Source organism: Neodiprion lecontei, chromosome 2, assembly GCF_021901455.1.
Source record: "Neodiprion lecontei isolate iyNeoLeco1 chromosome 2, iyNeoLeco1.1, whole genome shotgun sequence".
Classification (NCBI taxonomy): domain Eukaryota; kingdom Metazoa; phylum Arthropoda; class Insecta; order Hymenoptera; family Diprionidae; genus Neodiprion; species Neodiprion lecontei.
The window spans coordinates 1,482,060-1,503,003 of NC_060261.1; the positions used below are offsets into that span (position 1 = coordinate 1,482,060).

General features: G+C 46.0%; 1 protein-coding gene across 2 annotated transcripts in view; it reads left to right on the top strand.

The window, feature by feature from the left end:
• Nucleotides 1-4,110: 4,110 nt before the first annotated feature.
• Nucleotides 4,111-20,944, top strand: part of LOC107216954 (inhibitory POU protein) — a 34,724-nt gene continuing 17,890 nt past the window's right edge. For both annotated transcript variants that reach the window (XM_046731397.1, XM_015654292.2), the window contains exon 1: nt 4,111-5,372. In XM_046731397.1, the coding sequence (XP_046587353.1) occupies nt 5,211-5,372 (162 nt within the window). In that variant the 5' untranslated portion in view covers nt 4,111-5,210. The remainder of the gene's footprint in view (nt 5,373-20,944) is intronic.

Sequence of the window (20,944 nt, forward strand, 5' to 3'; positions counted from 1 at the left end):
GGACGGTGAGGTCCGCAAGGGGTCCAACGGTGAAAAATATAGCTCACTAAAGGTTCTGAATAGGGCGTGAGGACCAAAAAGTACTAAATAAGGCGCTGCTTAATATCTGCAGGCTTATGCAGGTAGGGTGTAAATTTCGACTCGGATGCGCAGTGCATGGATCAGACGACGCGCTTTCATAGTTTTACCGTTGCGAATTTCATCGTTACAACTGATACTCGAACCGATCGTCGAACTTTCCGGATCGGCGGCAATCGACGCGATGCAAAACGTCGAGGTGGTTCGAAAGAGGGTGCGGAAAAAGTGGAAGTAAAACAGCGAGGGGGGCGGGTAGCGCCGCTCCTCCCTCCATCAAGACCGACCCGTTACTGATTATACTCATTAGCCTGATTGCAAATACGCGGTATTATCGCCGGGTAATTCCGGGGTTACTTTCATTTACTCGTTACCGACCGCCGCGGCAGTTTGTTTCATTTAATAATTATTACACTCGTTAATACCAACGTTCACGGCGTAGCCACCCCCGGCGCTGTGTAAGGCACTGGGATAAGGCTTTGCCTAATGATACACCCGCCGCCACATTTACGGCATATGGCTTAGATTATACATTGCGCTCGTGCGGTACACGCTCGGCTGCGTAGCGATTCGCTCCCCCCTTCATCCCCCCCCCTCCGCCCCGCCGACGGTACTCGCACGATATAAATTCATCCAAGTATATCCACGAAACTCGGCAAACTTATCGTCGCGGGAAACACACGTTCAGCGATATAACATCCGCAACTATCATCTAGTTGCAAAAATTTTCATCTACACCCCATAAGCACAGACTCTGCGCTGTGGTTCTCAGTATCGCAAGTATCGTGTAATTCTAACGTAGCGACGCGAGCGACGATGAATCGATAAACGGTAACGAGGAGATCGATCGACGAAAGGAGAAATCCTTCCGATCCATCTCACCCCGGTTGCAGGCAATCGACGTGACTCGTATGCACGCACCTTACATCGCCGACAGAGACGGACGGTGTGTTCCTCCACGCAATTCGTCGGTTTACCTACCCCCTAGGCTGCGAGAGGCGGGGGGAGGATAAGAGACGGAGGAGGAATAAGTGGCAGACGCAGTCGAGGCTCGCGGGGACGCGGGTTCGAGGCAGACGAGCAGACGGGTGTAGATGGGAGACCTGAGGGTGACCCGAGGGCGACCCACGGATGACCCGGGGCGCTGCAAGTAGGTTTAATATTTGATACAGCGCGGCCTGGTCATCCTGCCGAGGCGATAACACAGCCCCCGCGGGAACCTTCCGACGTCGTCCCTTGGAAACGGACCGTCCCTCCCGTTCTCGTTCCCATTCCAGTTCCAGTTCCAGTTCCCGTTTCCGTCCTCCTCGAGGTCCGGCCTAGCCGCGACGGCTACTCCGTGCGTCCATCTATGGGGGTGTATAACACGTAGAGGTACGAGGTATGCGCCAAGTTTCTGCGTGTTTGTGTGCGGGCAGGCGAAACCGCGAAAAAGAGAATGGCGCGAGGGGGTGAGTTTCGTCCTTTACGAAGCGGCGAGAGTAAGGGAGACGGGACGACGCGAGATGGGGAGGGAGATAAATTGGCGGAGAAAAATCAAACGGATCCGCCAAGGACAATCACTTTACTTCGTCGCTTCGCTGTACGTACAGTAGCGAGACTTTGGCCGAACGAAATCAAGTCGATTGGATTCAGGATTGGTATATGTGTCTTATCTGTGTACCCAAGGTACCCTCTTAGACGGGAAATGGTTTCGCCCGATGGTCGGATCGTGTGCTACGATATTTTGACCGTGGTGGTGAAAGCGGCCGAAACAACTGCGCGGCTGGAAATTTGCGTAATTGCATCGCGGCGCTGTAGATTGAAGATCATTGCGCGGTAGATTTTAATAGAATATTGCAAGACTTGGACCTTCGAGACGTTTAGGGGTTGCACGGGTTTCGAAGGTTTAGAGAAAGGATGTTTTCTCTAATTTAAAAAAACATATAATTAAAGAATTATTTTATTCGAACTTAAGGCATGCGAAAGAACGATATTTTAACGATATTTCTTCAAAATTTTGTACAAAAATTTATGTACCCAGTATTTTCGCGGTCGACACGATAACTCATTCTAGCTTTAGCTGAGATCAAAAAACCGAGTACTTTCTGTTAGCAGGTGAAAATAGCTTGTACTTGGACGAAAGATTAAAAAAACGAATTGAAATTTGAATTTTTAGCAGAGTTGCGTGCAAACAAGTAAAACTTTCGGTAAACTCTACATCACGTATTGCCTTGTAAAATAAATCATGATCGAAGCAAAAAAAACCTTCGTCCAAGTACCAGTTAATCCTAACTAGAATAGGTGTGCAAAATTTCAATAAGATCGGTGCATTAGGTTCTGAGAAATCGTATCCACTGATTTGTAAAATATAGTCTTTGGAAAAGAACGATATAACGAGGTCGAGCCTAATGAGAGGAATTTCCAAAGAGGCTCTCTCTCCTGGACTTTTACTCCAATTGACTTGAAACTTTGGGGAAATATTCTTGACGCGTTTTACTGTGAGATAAAAAATTAAGAACAAGAAAATCGATTTTTTTAAACTTTCCAAACTCATATAACCCCTTAATATAACGTTTTTCAGTTTTGCCAAAGGACATTCGGTAGGCGTCGAATCTCGAATTCTTTGTCCACACCGCTGAAGAGACAAAATAAAGTAAAATGCGTGCAGCATTGAATTGCAGTTTAACATCGTTACTATTTCATCCACGATGGCTGAGCATAGCTGTCCTGTAGTTTATTCTCCCTTTCTCTTGTTCTTGTTTCCTTTCGGACTCTCGAGGCGACCGCAGTCGTAGGATAAGTGTCTCCGGCGTGCGACTGACAGGTGTTTCCATTCGATCGAACGTTTTCTTTTCCACTCGTTTCTGCGCCATGTCGTTCCATCTTTGTTTCCCCGTGTTCTGTGCGTCGTTCCTCTCTCGGTTTTTCCACCGGCAAATTATCCTGTGCATTAAAAGAATAAGAAAAAGAAAAAGAAAACTATTCTTCAAAAGACCCCATTCGCACTTACAACCGAGATACTTTTTTCTATACTCTCCTCCTTCGTGTCCGCTGTCACGCAGTCCTTTTCCGCGTCGCATCTGCAGGTTTTCAACCTACGAACGAGTGTGAAACACGTACAATCACACCTACACATACCAATCGATGTCTTCGACGTCGAGATTTCTGACCCCCGGACCGAAAGGGACTTCGGATACGTCTCTTACCAATCATCTGAATTCTTAACGCCTGCGAAACCGTATCCCGCGAGCCTCGGTTGACTCGTTAAATCGGCTCTAACCAATCGTCGAAGATCCCACTTCTGTCCTCAGTTGGATCTCTCCGGCCTATATCCTGCACATACAGCGCGGTATAAAAGTCGTTGGTATACCTACCGGTAGCAAAATGCAAAAGAGAGAAAACCGAAGGAAAACCCATCATATATCATCACGCGGGTTGTATTTATCTGACACCCAATTACGAGTAAACAAACTGACAGATAATACGCGTACCTACAGCCAACATGTGTACAAGGGCATCGTATGAACACTCTGATATGAGCACACATAAAACATATGAAAAAAAAGGGTTGTTCAGGGACGAAGAAAAGAGGGAAGGGGTGCAGCGATAGTAGTAGAACCAGAAAAAGAAGCGGCGATAGCAGTAACAGTAGCGGAAAGAATGGAGGTGGTGGTGGTGGTGGTGGCGATGCGCGGACGAAGACGGGGTTGGATTTTGGAGAGTAACGTGGAGGGTTGACGAGGGTGCAGAGGACGAAGGTTGCCGGGGCGAAGGGGGAGGAGGCGGGAGGAGGGAGGAAGAACGACTCGGCACAACCGCGTAGGTAAAGCACGAACAATCCAGGCGCAAGATGGCCGCCGATATCGGAGCTTTTCAAGCGCCGGCGTAGCGGCGACATCAGGCTCCGCCCAAAGCGGGGAAATATCGCCTCCCCTCCGTCCCCCGAGGCGCCGTTTCACCCCCGGATTCGGTACGCGGACGGGTAACCCCGCCGCCGAGCGTTTCATCCCTTGTTGCGAAACGTTAGGGTTACGATATCTATCTGCAGAACATGTCGCGCAGTCCTCGTAACCGGTCCTCGCGTCAAAGAGTGCCGCTGATACAGCTCTTACTAATTATTACCGAGTGCTGAGAAGAGCCCCTGTCCACACCCGATCGGGGGCTGATCTTTTTGTTTTTTTTTCTTCATTTTCGTGGTTGTAGAGTTAGAGACGACGTTCTCATTTACCAAACGTTTGCGCGATGAGACAGTTACGGTGTTCGTTACATCGGGTTGGCACGAGTTGAGGTAGGCTTGCCGATTGTTTAAACAGTTGTTGTTTACTGTTGCAGTGATATTGTATCGCGAGTTACGACCGCGGTGTGATCAAGACGTCATCCTAATCCCAAGTGGGTACCACGGAAACACCCTACATTGTTGTACTGTTTACAAACTACGCGTGTATTATTGCCAACGAACTGAAGGGCGGTACCATAATCACCCAACCGCGAAATACGTCATGGTGTTGAGGAAAGATACCGTGCAGGCCAGAGACTTGTGAGACAGTGATGGTTGTCGGTGTTTTACCTGCACAATTCTACTCGCCGATTCGCATACAGTTGTCCTCGTTCGTACCGATAATACTGGTGAAACAAAGTCTCCGGAATCGCGTTACACAGAGATCGAGGTGAGCCGATGAACCCGGGGAAGATACGGGAACGCTACAACAGGTTCGACGGTCTCACTGTTACATCGCGAACCTGGTGATCAATGAAACGTATCATGTGTTGAGTTGGAAGCTGAAGAAGGAAGTACGGAAGAACAGCAGGCGTAGATTCCACCGAGTTTGGAATCCGGTGCAGAGAGTGAAAATGGAAGTGGCGACGACGGCGCGGGCTTGGCGAGACTGAATCCTTGGTTCCGTTTTATCACCTCCCGTCGGCCAAGCGGACCAAGTCCCAAACAGTCGGCGGAGAGTCCAACGCGCATTGAGAGCGAGTCGAGGCCACGAAGAGGGAAAAGGGCTCAGATGCGGGAGTGGACGGATGATATTTGATTCGAACGATCAGGTTCGAGGACCGCGGTCATTCCTGGGGGAAATCCCGGCTCCTCGTAACTCGCCTACAACTTTCACGGTACCTTGAGTCGAAAGACACCGCGCGAATAACCGACGATGATGTACTCGCCGGACAAGATGATGGGCAGCAAGGGACTCCACGGGGCGCCCATCACAGCCCCAGGATGCTTTCCTTCCGGGCGATACTCGCCCTCCCCCTACCGAACTGCCCCGGAACCCATGCCGCCCCCGCCCAGGCGATGCATGCCGAACCCAACCGTAAGTACCTACGACCTTCTCATCGCCGATCCGTTGAGGTACCTCTAAGGTGTGTGCATGTGACGCGAAGGATCCTTCGATCCACGGCTCAAATTAGAAGGCAATCGTGGTTCCCGCCCACGCCACGACAAAACCCCACGTCTCTCCTATTTGTCCCGACCAACGGGGATTCCACGGTCAAAGATCAGAGTGGACGGTGCAGACGGCGACGTATCTAATTTGCCGCCAGCTCTCTCGTGCAGACTGCGGATACATTATTCACGGCCAATTAATGAAATATAGGTCAGAGCATAGCGATCCTCGCCGTTCCCTCTCTCTTTCTCTCTCTCACTCTCTCACTCTCGGTACACTCTCTTTCGCGAAGTCCCGTGTCACCGCATAAACTCGGGCTTTACTCGGGAAGCGTGAAACCAATTCGATCACGGGTGGGAAAACCGGGGTCGTAAAACAGCGCGACAAGTTTCCGAGATACCTATTTTCGAATCGAAAGGAGGAGGAAACGCGAAAGGAGTGGTGCGAAAATGAAATCGTTAGGATGCCTGACGCGGCATTAGCGGGCCTGTGATAAAAAATTTATACCTCATAGCGATAGGATACTCATCAAATATTATGCTCCTTCCCTGTAACGCCTCTAACAATCGAGGATACGGCTATAGGCCTACAGCCGTTAAAGAGACCGCCGGCTATCAGGACTCGCCGCCGTTTCAGGGGTTCGGGTTATGTCCCGCTTATAGGACGACAGTAATCGTTGGAATTCTAGCGCACGTGCCCGAGGAGTTGTTCGCTGGGTAAAAAAGTGGATAATTAATCACAGCTCGGCGGTTCGGATCCATTTTTTATCCTCTGTCAAATAATTACGACAGCGTTTTTATCACGCATCTTATTTTCAAGCATTTCGTCTTCAATTATCCGCATTATCAGCCTTATCGCCGTTATTATCATGCTTCGGTTTCATTGATTTTTTATCCCGATGTCTCGCCGTTGTCTTCGCATAAAATTACCCGCGACAATTTTATACATTTGACACGTTCCGCCTACCATTTTCAAACTTTTCACCGTCGGTACAAACACGCGACTCGTTGTTGGTCAACTTCTTCTTTTTTACTCTCGTTTTTCTGCATTTATGTATGATTCTCGTTCGTGCAAGTTGTGGAAGTGTGTACAACGAAGTAAAGAGAAATGTAATATTTGATCGCCGCGTTGAATACATTCCGCAAACAACTGTTCAGCAATATACGAATAAGTTTTGAAATCGAGTCGCAAAAGAGAAGCAAACCTGTAAGAAAGCTGCACAGTCATTTTCATTTAGGTATACCAACGCGAAAAGTTTGTTTCGTAGTTTCGACGATTGACAAACGGCTTAGCAAATTACCGAAACAATTATTATGAATTACGAATGCAGAATTGTTGTTCTATACCTGCGTACAAGGTATAATACATTCATGCGTTTGCGTACCTATGTATATAATTATTGAAGGAGAACTGTACCGAAAACCGTTCAACTTTTATTTCTATAAATAAGCGTCGTGACGAATATCGCGTGCGCGTGCGATACGAGCTCTACTTAAATTATACATCCATTTAACTAATACATAAGAGGGAAACAACCAAGCATCATACTTTCGAGCCCGCAAACGCGCCGCGGGCGGCCCGCAATTTCATCCCTGGGTATAAATTCCAATTTATGCGGGCATTTTACTTAGAGGTAGGTGGATGGGTACCGATCTTCGAAATTATGCCCTCCGATAAATTGCCCCAATTTGGAATTAAAGGCCGCTGCAGAGCTCCGCAAAGCTTAAACAGCCGACAGATTGAATTACCGAAAGTTTCACCCGAATAAATGTACAACGAAGTTGACTCGGCGCCCTCCCGCCCATTTAATTTCTCTCGCTTTCTTTTTCTCCAGTCTCCTTTTCGGTCCCTCGCGCTATCCTGCGGTAACCTCGTTAATAACGCCGCAGTTATACACAATGAATACTAACGGAAGGTCTTTTTTTATTCCCTTGTTCGTCGAGACTCTTAGACTCCGGATATAAAAGTTTGTTTTCGGTGTCGTAGGTCAATCAAGAACTAGAGTTTCCATTTTATGTTCAATTTTATTACAATCTCAAAAATTTAAATAACAATTATAATACGACCAACTAGAGAAAAAAAATTAATTAATCATCCTCGCATTAAGCACACGTGAAACAAAGAGTGAAATATAAACCAGTCGTAACACAGACATTCAAAAACACAGGTCTGCAACCGAAAAACTGCACAGGTTTTTTATACCGTTGCTTACAGATTTTGAGTAACTGATACCGGGAAGAATACTAAAAAAGTTCCATCGCGTCAGGTTTTTTCTTCGACTAGTGTTTGTAGTTTCATTTAGAGCGAGACTCCCGTTTAATTCGAATTCGTGTATCCTATTCTTGATTCGAAAAATTTTATGCAAAAGTGATTTCTGACTTTCATTTAATGTGCATCAGAGTGAGACTCGAGAATAAATACAAACAGGGAAAGAGAAAATGGAAAGCAGGAGCGTCTTCGGAGGCGTATAAAAGAGAAGACGAAAAGGTATCGTAGGCGTAAAGAATGAAGACGGAATAATAAATACATTTCTCAAGGAAATTGTTTGTTCAATTTTGTAAGAAATATTGTTTAGTTCATTGTAACGAAATGGCGGTGTTTTTCATTATTGTTCTACTTTTTTTTTTATGCGAACACCTTGTATTTTGCAAAAACACCGTACGCGATGGACGAAAATGGAATTAATTTTTGAATTCAGCACACTCGAAAACTTGATAAAGAAAACAAAACATTTTTTGCAGACCTGCGAATGAACCCGGTAAAATATAGAGCCATGACGTCAGCTACAATAATTGTAAATAATCAGGTTAGGTTTACCATTCCTCTCAAAATACATCCGGCTACCAAAAAAGGACTTCAATTTTTTCTTCAAAACATCCGTAGTGGTATAAAAGACACAAACGTGGTTGAAACGTGGCCGTAGAGAAAGGAAAGGAGCAAGGAGAAACGCAAATTAATAATAACAGCAAACCTATAGCATAGATTAAAAACCCACAAAACATGGCGTCTGTTCACCAACATCGTCATGGCGGCCATAATCTAACTATCGACCCCATTACCGACCTAATAGTTAGACCCTGAATTCCCCTTGCGCCTCGCTGAAGATTTAGGAGAAGACAAAGTTTTGCGTTCTCGTGTCTCGTCTCGAATCGGTTACACTTTTCGGAACATATCGGCTTACCGGTACCATATGCCAGAAGTATACCACTCGAGAGATACGAAAACAGCATCAATCGCCCCCTTTCTCCCGGTTTGCGAAAAGCTTCGAGCTTCTCTTTGCATCAGGGTGAGGGCTTGACAACCATCCCGGCATCCCGTTCGGCCCCGCCAGCATCTTCTTTCTCTCCTCTCTCTGGCCTCTCTTCATCTTTCTCTTCTCTCCTCTCTTTTTCGCCGCGACGCAGTCTCCACAGTCTTTAGTTTATTCATGTTACGTAATAGGATAAAAACCGTCGCAGCGAGCTGAGTGCCTAGATGAGATTACTCGTTCTGGAATGGCCTATATACCGAACATGCGATATATAGGTACATCAAATCGTGCACGGACTTGGAGCTTTATCGCGTCTCCGCCTGTTGACGATTTTTTCTTTTTTTTTTCTTTCTTTTTTTATTATTTTTTTTTTTCTCCTTTTGATCCTTTTTTTCCTTTTCTTCGTTTCACTTTCGAACCTTTTTCTTTCCATTTTCACATTTATTTATTCAAACCAATTCGCACGCTTTACGAGCCCGCTCGTCACCTTTCGTTCAACCCATTATGCTGTATACACGTGGTTCACGGATAATCATATAAATCGGCATCACGTTTCTTTTTTAAACTTTGAGAGTGCGCAGCTGCAGATGCGGTCAATTCAAGCTCGTGTGCTTTTGACAAATTTATTCAAACACGCGTGTCGAGTCTCATTGTTACTGTAGTAATAATGGATTATATCCGCGAATAATCGTTGCTGCAATCATCCTTTTGTGAAAATGAATATACCTATCGTAGTTGGCACAATAAATTCCGTCAAGTCAAATCAACCAACCGAGTCATTTGAACTGTACGGTTGATTTGCTTAAAAACTTGATAGTTTGAAACGAAGTTTCGTGCTGTAAATGAATATTTTGTTGTCTTTGAAGAATATAATAATCCGCGGAATGAAATTTGATATTCTTAAATCAATCCCTTTACGTGATTTAGTAAACAAATTGATTTCGCCAATCTAACAGATCTTTGTTTTTTCCGTTCAAACTTATATTGTATTGTTGTTTTCGACTTCCGTCAGTAAGTTTTGAAGGTTTGAAGAAACAAATTAAGTTTCTCACCCTAAACAAATCCACTGCAACTTGTACTTGGTACTTGTTTCGTTGATCTAAGTCGGTAGATAAAATTCGATTGACCGTAAATAATTTTTGTTGATAAGAATATATGTGTCAAATGAAACTACAAAGAAAATTGTTTCCATTCAAATAGTTCAATGCATCCATCTAGAATCACGAATAGGCTAATAAATTTAGATAGTTTTGAAAGTACGACGATACTTTGATTTCTAATATTTCTCTGCGTCAATTTTGAAAAATATATTGAAAAATCAGTGCCGCGATTCAATTTTCACTCGCAGCTCCATGAGATACGTTGAATCGTGCGACTCTAAGATTGAGGGAGTGTGCATATGTGGATAGACTCATGTACATATATTTTGTTGCGCGCTGGTATGATTGATGGCCGCAATCACGAAAGACGAGCATTTTCGTGGCACCTGTTTCCTATACGAACGAGCCCCTCCATGCAGTGACAAATGAGCCCCGAGCTTTTCATTCGCCGATCTTAAATCGTTTCTTTTTTTCTCATTTGTTTATTTTATTTCAATAGAACAATCGAGATTCGAAAGCTACTCGCAAATTTCCGAAGTATAGTAAGAGGTTTTTAGGCTTTCCGTTTTTCCGAAATTGAAATGTCTCCTCCGACGTCTGGATACCCGTCCAATGTTCGTTCAACTCCTCCAACTGATTGTTGAATAGCCTGTAAATGGAACGGGTTTCAGGTAATAGAGCGGATGATATTTCCATTAAGTTCCTAAAGCCGATTCGACCGGTCTGCGGGGCTGAACTTAATCGCCGATCCAATCCCCTACAGCCTCACTCGCTTTCCGTTATCATTAGCTTTTTCGAGTAAACGAAGAAAACCGCAACTTCAACGTGTCTTCCAATAGCTGACTAAATTTCGTCCAATGACAAAACATGGTCGGATGCAGTCTGATCGCGCAGGTCTGCAAAAAAATATTGTTTTTCCGCTGTATGGGATGCTTTTGATAAATATTCAGTTTTCGAGTTTGCTGAATCCAGAAATTAGTTCCATTTTCCTCCATCGCGTACAGTATTTTTTCAAAATACAAGGTAACTGCATAAAAAAAACGCATAAAAATAATTAAAAACACTTATTCTTGAGCCTTACTCTAATACACATTAAATGGAAGTAGAAAAGCATTTTGCATAGGATTTTTCGAATCAAGAATAGGATATGAAATTTCGAATTAAATGGTAGTCTCACTCTGAAACGTAACCGCAAACACGGGTTGAAGAAAAAACCTGACGTGACGGAACTTTTTGAGTATTTTTCCCGGTTTCAGTGGGTGAAAATCTACAAGAAACAGTACAGGAAACCTGTGCAGTTTTTTGGTTGCAGACCTGTGTCATTACGGTAAAATCCATGCATTCGGTTCAATGACCACGAAACTTTGCGACTTAAAGCCGCGGAATGGAAGGTCGAAAAGAAGACACGGAAGTGTCGTTACGCATGAGAATCAGACTGGCAAAAACGAAACAAGGCCACCGAGGCCGCGTGATTATCGATTTCTTTTATAGCGGGGTGGTACACACTTTGTCATGACTCATTAACCACGAAAAGTAAACAGTATCCCACTCGATTCAGCCCCACTTTGTTCTGCCCACCGTCCACACGGGCAGCGGAGGCGGCTTTGTTTGAGTTCAGGTGGACGAACCCGACCCAACCCAGAACGATCCACCCGATGACTTTGCGAAAACGACTTGCCCGACAATTTCTTGGCTTCGCCGTTTGTAAAAACCCAAAAGCACGTGATCGGCGCGTAAGGCTGGTAAAGCTCGATATCGCCGTAGGTATTACGATACCAATTATCCGAATACCGTGAATCGTTGGCGAGGCAGCCGACATATGGGGGCAAAAAAATAAGGCACCAATTCTCCGGCGTCCCGTGCACGATGCAGAGTATGAGCGGTGGTATGGGTGCACAGCGCTGCTGTCGCGGGTGGAAAAATCTGGGAACAAACATATGTGCGGGGCGATCGTGGCTCGATAATTAACGTCGGAACTGACTGCGTGATGTAGGCTGCTCTCTACCCCCCCTGGTAGGACTGGCCATACGTGCGGTATTGTGGGCACTTGTCACGTGATTGCATAATCGATACACGTCCGCTGTCTCCGAAGCACTCTCCTCCTCCATAAAGCCACCTTCACGCACCCGGTGCACCTGTGAGCTTTTCCCTCCCCCCTCGCCAAGCGACCCTCAGGTGGATTATTACGCACCACGTGCCACGGTCTGCAAGAAATATGCACGGACTTTGCAGGGAGCTTGCGCCAATTACAGTCAGGGACGCGAGTCGCGCCAAACGTGCAGCTTAATGATCCAATCCGAGGTCTGAACCGCGTGAACAGCGAGCATCGCGCTTATGTTATCCTCGCGGTGATTTGTCGGAAACTTCCGGTCGAGGTTAGCCAGAGTTTTTCGGAGTTCAGGGCGAGAGTTGAAGAGGTATGTTCATGTACGGGGTGAAGTGGCGAACGTCGTCTCGGAACGAGGGTTCGATCCCTGAAAACTGCTCGGGGTCTTTGGCGACAAGTTGCGAATTATCGAAGATACATACAAGCCTCGCATAATTCAGTGCAACTGGTTACCCCGCTTCCCTTGGTACGTAGGTATGTACGTATATAAATACGAAATGGCCGCGTCGCGGCGGTTACATAATACTTGAAAAATATCGGAAAAGTGATAAACGTCCCTGAAACGCCGAGCATGTCGGACCCTGCAGGTGGATCGAGGGCGCCGTAAGCGCGTTCGCGAATGCGGCATAAGCTCTTGGATCGATCGTGAGCAGTCCGTAACTTTTGGAAAAAACGAACTTTTTCGAGGCAGCGTGGCTCGACTGCAGACCCTGAGACGATAATTGAATGCAATTTTTTTTCTCACGCCTACAGAAACGCGGATTCAAACGCGAGTGCGATTCGATACGCACTGTCGGGTGATTCTGCGTACGGATAATGTAGCCAGTAGCAGACGCTGAGCTCTGGTGCTCGAGCTGTTGTGGAAAGAAGACGTGTAGCGAGTTGTACTCTCTCGATCTTGCAGCCTTGGGAATCGAGGGAAAAGCGGAAAGGAAGGAGGAGGAGGAGGAGGAGGAAAGGAGCTGGAAGGGCAGAGCTCCTCCGCCACCCACATACGGGACGCTGGGGACACATAACGCTCCCCGCTTACATCCAATCGCTCCTGATTTATATTTACTACTCACTTGGCCCTTATTTATTGTTCTTCTCGGAGAAACGCGCGCGCGGTAGAACCTTACATATACGTACCTATACTTATACACACACTGCACCGTTAATTTTATCAAATTGAAAATAATGGCAGGTTCGAGCTTTAACACCGAGTTGAAAGGCATTCAACGAAGCGTCAAACTCTCTCCGCGAGCTGTGAGAGTCCGCGTGGATTGGTCACCGCAATAGCTAATGTCAGAGCTGGCGATGAATAATTTTGTCAGGTACGGAGTTCGTTGTAGAAGTGGGAACTGAAGGAGCTTGTTTATTTACTCTATCACAGTGACGTGGTGTTTTGATTAACGTTGTATCTTCGCACTTTGGAAACATATTAACCTCGTTTATACATCGTTTTTCAATAAAATCAAAAGTAGCTTCAAGTTCAACGTTTCACTTATTCGTGACGGAGAATCGATTGATATCCGTCACCATTTTTCCCCGAATGTAAAGTATCGTTGTGTCAATCAATCCGGATACCATTAACGATCAAAGATATGAGTTTTCAACCTCTGTAAAATGAAAAAATGTCCATACCGTAGTGTGAGACGACGCTGGGACGAATGGAACAATGCTCTCTCTCTCAGCAAAAAAAAAAAAGAAAGAACGAAATCAATTTTGGATGCAACGCAAATGAGTAAAGTATTTTATAGAATATAGAAACGCGGAAAGTTCGAGGCAACGAACAACAATGATCTTGGAAAGTTTTTAACTTGATTCCATTCGAGTCTTCGCCTACCAATAACGTCCAATCCGCCGATGTGTTTCGCTATTTATCCCAGGCATGGAAACTCCATACTCGGTATACATCAAGTACGAATTACTCCATACCGACCATACCAAAGTCGCCGGCTTCGGTACTAATAATCAAACAATTAAAATCTCTGGAAACGAACCCCGTCGTCGCGGATGGTTATCAAATTAGGCGGACAACGAATGTTACACCATACAACGTCGCTATTTTCTATTTGTCAACATCGCGTTCGGCGCTGCGACAGATTCGCATATCGAGATAAGAACGAAGAAATTAGGAACGAATTGACGGGGGCCGGGTTGTCAGGAAGGAGCGACACCGCCATCACATCCGCTTAATAAGTGGCAGGGCAGTAAGGGACAAGGGTGGCTCGGTCACGCAATTCGGTGTGCCGGAGCCGGTGGAACAAGCAGCGGCACTCCACTCCACTTCGCCTCGCTTCAATTTATTCCGGGGAAACACACACGTCCAGAGGCGCAACATCACCCAGTCACCGTATGTGCGTGGTTCCCGCAGGTAAAAAGGGGATACACGCACGGCACATGCCCATCCTTCCGACCCTGCGGTTTCGTGCCCGAGTGGGTGTTCTTCGAGGGTGGCTATCCCGCGGGTAGTTGCCGGCCGTATTACTTCCGTTTAGAGTCCGCCGTGGTTTAACTCTCTTTATTATTATTAGCATCGTCGTTAATAATGTTCTCGTTATCGCTACTCACCCGCGTTGCAACGCTGCTATTGTCGTTACACTCGTTTCATTTTATACCTCTCCGTATGGATAATACTGCGCAGAAACGGTTTCGAACTCGTCTCAGACGATCCGTACTTGATGTATCCTGCGTACGGAGTTTTCATACCTGGGAAAAGTAGCGAAGGACGTCTGCAGATTGAACGTTATTGGTAGGCGAAGACTCGAATGGAATCAAATTGAAAACTTTCCAAGATTGTTATTGAGTCAGTTGGTTTCGTTGCCTCGAACTTTTCGCGTATCTGTATTATATCAAATACTTTACTCATTTGCGTTGCATCCAAAATTGATTTCCCTTTTTTTTTCAGAGACAATTACTCCATTCATCCCAGCATCGTCCCGCACTGCGGTATGGACATTTTTTCATTTTACAAAGGTTGATAATTCATATCTTTGATCTATAATGGTACCTGGATTGATTGACACAGCGATACTTTACATTCGGGGTAAAATGGTAACGGAGATCAATCGAGTCTCCGTCACGAATAAGTGAAACGTTGAACTTGAAGCTACTTTTGGTTTTATTGAAAAATGATGTATAAACGAGGTAAATATGTTTTGACATTGCAACGATACAACGTTAATCAAAATACCATGCAACTGTGACAGAGTAAATAAACAACCCCCTTCCGTCCTCGCTTCTATAACGAACCCCATGTACCTGAAAAAAAGTACAAGTCGCCGGGTCTGTCTCCGAATCTGCGCGGATCCGAGTCTATTCGAAAGGATAAATCTTCCCCGACTGCCGATGGTTCATCGACATTCAGACCGTTTGTCGATCGCGATTGGGCGAGTAGGTATCGAATCTATGCCCGTGCAACCGTAGCTCGTATAACCCATACCGCTGATGGTGGCGGCCGCGTAATGCCGCGTGAGCCGAGGGGGCAGACAGGAAATAAACGTAAGTGTATAATTACAATAATACTCGTGGGGTTTTCCCCACCTTGGTATACCCGCCCCATCGCAGGCAGGTTTCCCGGCGTCCCTTTCCCTCTCTTGAGCGAGTTTAGCCGAGGGGAGGACGAGCGACGAGTGGAATTTAACGAGTTCTAAATTCACGAGGGGCACGCGAGCTACGCACTCGACGCATCTGTGTTTGTTTGTAAGTCGTATGCAGTGTGTGTTGTGTATGTATGTATGTCACACCTTAGCGAGTGCACCCGCTTCTATTTAGCGCCACAACAACATGTGATCCATGAATATCGTTCCATTTAATTTACTCGACGGGATATTTTCCTTGTTTTGATTCCCTTCTTTCTCCTCTCCACTTATCACCTACGATTGATGTTCGTAATAGAGAGTACTTTTACGTAATTCAAGATTGGACGATTCATCTTGGCTGCGAAATTGGTAAATTTGAAAAGAAGAGGTAAAAAAAAGGTATTGTCTTCGTGGTAAAGAAAGTTGATTGGTCGTCGGTATAAACTAGTACCTCTGTTCATTCGCACAAAGAAGTGTGAATGTAAAAGGTCATCGCGCGGTGTAATTCTGCACAATTGTTTCCTTTCCTTATCGTCTTAAAACTCTCCACCTCGAAGTTCTTGTCGACACTGGGAAATAAGATGCAAAAATTTTTCCGAAGATAAATATGTATGAGATACCAGATGTGGAACGTTTGTACGTAGGTAAACCGGAGGAGGAGGGATTGTAAGAGTAAAAGACATAGGAAAAGAATTGTGTATAAGGAAGAAGAAAAAAGACAAGCTGAAAGAAGTAAAAGAAAAACTTGGAAACTCGACGTTTAACAGTTCGGTCACGCTTCGACGAGCACGCCGCTCGCTTTCGAACGTTGACTCTGTATATATTATATATACTTCATCCTTTCCAACCGGTAGGAGAGAAATACGCCTGCGCATAAAGCGCACGTATGCATACGTCAGTAAGAAGTTCCACGCTCCGCCCCGTCGTAACAACCCCTATAAAGAGAGAAGGAGAATGAAATAAGACGTTGCCATTATCTGCTAACCGTGCCGAAGAAGAAGAAGACGACGATGAGGAATGACGAAGCGATCCAAAGTTTTCCTTGACCCATTTGGAAGTGATATCGTCGTCGTTTGGTCATCAACACGTTTCCGGACGCGTATATCTTGACACGGAATGAAGTGCTCATTGTCAGGGTTGGGTATTCGATTATCTCAACGATGGCTGGCCTCACGCTCGAATGGACGGAAACACCTGCGTGTACCCGGGACAAATATCCTGTCTAGTTCACAGAGGTCTAGGCGAAGCGGGCGTAGCAGGTACGCGGTTGCAGGTTGTCCGACATTGTGCAAACAGACACACGTGCTTTCTGGTTTGACACGCGTTCACTAATCGACTCGCAGCGAAGCACGCGTGGAAAGAAAATTGTGCTAGACACTGGAAACGACCGAGAAACCGATCGTTCGACTCGACTCGTTGTCAATTAAGACCCCAGACTGAGCCCCGAGCTTAATGGGGGGTGGATTACAATTGCAGTGAAACACAAGACGGTATGATAATTATAATTCAACCCCTTCATAGTCCGCTCGACGTGCAATTAGGCGGCTGAATCGGTCGGACAAATCGACGTTTCAATTTTCGTAAATGTCCTCCCTGACTCTCCCCTCGCGTCGTCTTCCCGGGTGTATCCTGTGGGACCCGAAGTGGCTGATGATCGTGAAGGACGTTACACGAGAGTGCGATTATCCCTGCCAGACTACACCAGGGAAAGGATGAACTCTGGGAATTGCACTCGGGTGTCGACGCCACGTGTCGGCACGTGTGTCGCCGCGTGACCAACCTGTTATACACTATTTGCGATAGTCGCCCGCCCTTAAGTGTATTACCTACTTGTCCAATTACACCCCTGCATCCCCCCCCCTAACTTATACATCGCGTCGTACTTTTTAACGTCCCCCTCGCCGTCCGTCTCCGTCTCTCATTTCTCTTCTCGCCAAGGGTAACGAACCGTTGCCCGCGTCATTGCAGTCTTCTCAAACAACCTCCAATGGCACATGGAAAGCAAAATATTGTAGACTTTACATCTCCTGTGATGAATATATTGACAACACGTTTTTAGAAATCCGATAGTAAGAGTTGGAATACCAATAGCAAGAGTTACAACACGCTTAAGTACAAGATCTGCCGCAATCGATGTAGATTTGACTCCGAGAAATGGCTGTTCATACATTCACCAGAGGAGATGTAAAATCTGCATCATCTACATTTTTTCGGTGCATTATCTGCATTCGAATTGTTATGCCAAGGCGAGTTGGAAATCAGCGAGTATAGGCCGATGCAGTGTGTGTTGACTTTATTGACGTTGAACGTAAGGTACCTATACCCATTGTGCTCGGACTGTTGAGGGATCACGTCAAAGACGGTTGCCTACTTATGCATGATGTTTGCCAGGTACGGTAGCGCGTCAAAGGTACAGAGCATAAAGTATCGTCGGTCACGTGGTAACGTATACCGAGTAAATCCAATTCGAGGCCATCAATATTTGCGCCATAGGCAGTATTTGCACCCTTATTTTTCAAACGTCGGAAGAGCGTCGTGGTTACAACTCGTCTCGTTGGACTCATTTTATTTACTTGCAACGTTCGCGACTCTGGCTCCGACGTTACTCAACGTCAAAATACCCCCCGCATCGTATGACCCGTCCTACTTTCGGCGGGATCCGCAAGTTACGCATGCACGTAAATACAACGTTACACGAGGGGGAGCGACGATCGCGAGTAAGCATGGCGTGAGAGTTGTTGAATCGCGACTATTTCACGGCCACCGTTACGTGACATTTCGACCGGTGTCCGCAGGCGCAAACGCGGTCCGGTCGACGCCGTGCGGGAGATGAAAGCCGCTCGTGAATAAATAACGGGGTAAAACCGGGCGGAACACGGCCGACTACCGACCCACTAATTCGTCACCTCTGACGGCCTGCGGCCGACGCGAGCTGCACAATAACTGTCTGCACCCAGGCAGGTGCAGTTTCTTGATTCCGCAAGCTTTTCCATTTACTCTCGACCTCTGTCTCTGCCGGATGAATAACAAGGTCTTTCGTCGAGAATCAACTACATGTAACGCGTCACCGACACCCATCCTGGTACACAGTCAGACCTTCATTGGTTTGTTGCACTTCGACGCGAGGCAGAAGCCGCGAACAGTGAATGTATACCACGAAGGTCTTGGCACGGTAAGTACCAAGGCGTAGGTATGCGTATACCCTTCGTAGGCACGTTGTGGCTACAATATGGCCAATAAACTGCGGAGAGAAGAGCACCACCTCACCTCCTACGCTCTGGTGGACTGTAAAGATGATCCGAGCAGCGGATATAATTGCTTCTCGACTATCGCTCTAGACCCTTCGTCTCTCCCGGGGAAGAGTTAACTGCACCGCGCGAATAAGCTCTGCACCTTTTAGGGATTCATTGGAATGGTCTTCTCACAACCAGAGATAAGAATCAATTTTTCGTCTTTAAAAGCATGCGCAACATTCGAAATTCCTAGATAATGGTGTTGGAGCCAGCGTAGCGCGAATATTTATCCAAGCTTGGTACCTGTCTCCTCTATTGACTGTTTGATTCGCTTGGACTCCAGATTTGACAGTTTGCCGGTAATGTGAACTATACAACCAGACCAGAGATAATGCGTTATTCATCATGAGAGTGAACTGTAAGTACTCGTGTCATACGTGCACCAGCGGATTTCGCACCCTGAGTCCCAGCCGTCGCTTTTCCCGAAGGTGCAAAGTCATGACTCGATTGTTGTGGTTGAAAACTTGGAATTTTAACCCGAGTCGAAAGCGTTCCGAGGTAAGTCTGCCTACAGGCTGCAACTGCAGACACGATGCGTCTGTACTTCCGCATTTGACTGCGAGTCTGAAATCAGAATCTGCATTGTTCGAAGTCTGTTGTCAGGTGGCAAAATGTTGATGCCAAGGAAGATCTGTATCGAAGTCTTGGGATGGGAAGTCTTCAGACAGAGTATTATCGAATTCCTCCAAACGAAGACAACGCTACTACGGAGTAGACCGACGGTCGCTGAATAGCGGTATCCGAAAGTGACGAGTTTCGTTGACTCGGAGAAGAGAAGAATCGGAGAGTCGGACCCACCGGAAGGATGAGAAAATGGAAGAATTACGGCGAGAGGCGCGAGAGGTGAAGCCGTGGAGCGAGGAGGGAGGAAAGGGGACGAAGAGGAAGAGGAGGAGGGAATGGCGGCCGGGTGGATGGCGTGGATCGATGAGGCGAACCCGAGGATCTGATTGGCGGGCGGCAGGGGCGGACTGTGTGGGAGTGAAGCGGAGCCAATCAGGGCCGCTTTATTGAGCGAACCTCGCGTCTTTTAAGTGAGGTTACGAAATCACTGATTTTTACTTGAAGTTTTACCAAACCGCCACCGTCGTCGTCGTCGTCGTCGTGTAGATCGCTTCCCGATCGTTCGGTCTATCTCGTATATGGTGCCTGTGGTGGTTGCCGAATCCCCTCGATCAGCCCTCCACATCCCTCGCAGCCTCCTCCTCCCGGCAATCCCTCTTCGTCAATCCTCCGACCAATCAAATCGCTCCGACGAAACGTGCGAACCAATTCGACAAAGCTCAAAAAGAACTCTAGATACAGGTATACACGCATGCTGCAGTGAAGGATGGATGTCGGGGGATGCGTTGTACACCTTGTATGCGTGAACAGGAATGATCGAACTTCATCGATATATAACACTGGTCTGCAACCAAAAAACTGCACAGGTTTTTTATACCGTTTCTTATAGATTTGGAATCACTGAAACCGGGAAAAATACTCAAAAAGTTCCATCAAGTTAGGTTTTTTCTTCAACACGTGTTTGTCGTTACGTTTAAAGTGAAATTCCCGTGTAATCTGGTATCCTATTCTTGATCCAAAAAATCCTATGCAAAAGTGATTTCCTACTTTCATTTAATATGTCTTAGAGTGAGACGCGAGAATAAATACAAACAGGAAAAGAGAAAATGGAAAGCGGAAACGTCTTCGGAGGCGTATCAAAGAGAAGAAGAAAAGGTTTCGTATGCGAAAAGAATGAACACGGAATGTTAAATACACTTCGTAACGAAATTGCTCGTTTAATTTTTTGAGAAATATTGTTTAGTTCGCTGTAATGAAATGATGGTGGTTTTCATTATTGTTATAGTTTTTTGTACGAACATACCTCGTATTTTGCAAGAATACTGTACGTGATGGAGAGAAATGGAAATCATTTTTGCACATCCCATGCAGCTGAAAAAAATATTAATTTTTTTTGCAGACCTGCGTTATCTAAAAACGTGGTGGACTGCAACAGCTTCTTTATAGAAGCTTAGCAAAATTCGCATACCTGCTTATTGAATTCCGTTAGAATATCACGTCGATTTCCGAAGAACCCGTTCATAATTCCAATTACGCATCAAAATCTCAGCAACTCAAACTGATTGTTACTCTTGCACAATTATTATTTTTCCATCTCTGTGCAATCGGGCTGCAAGAAAATCA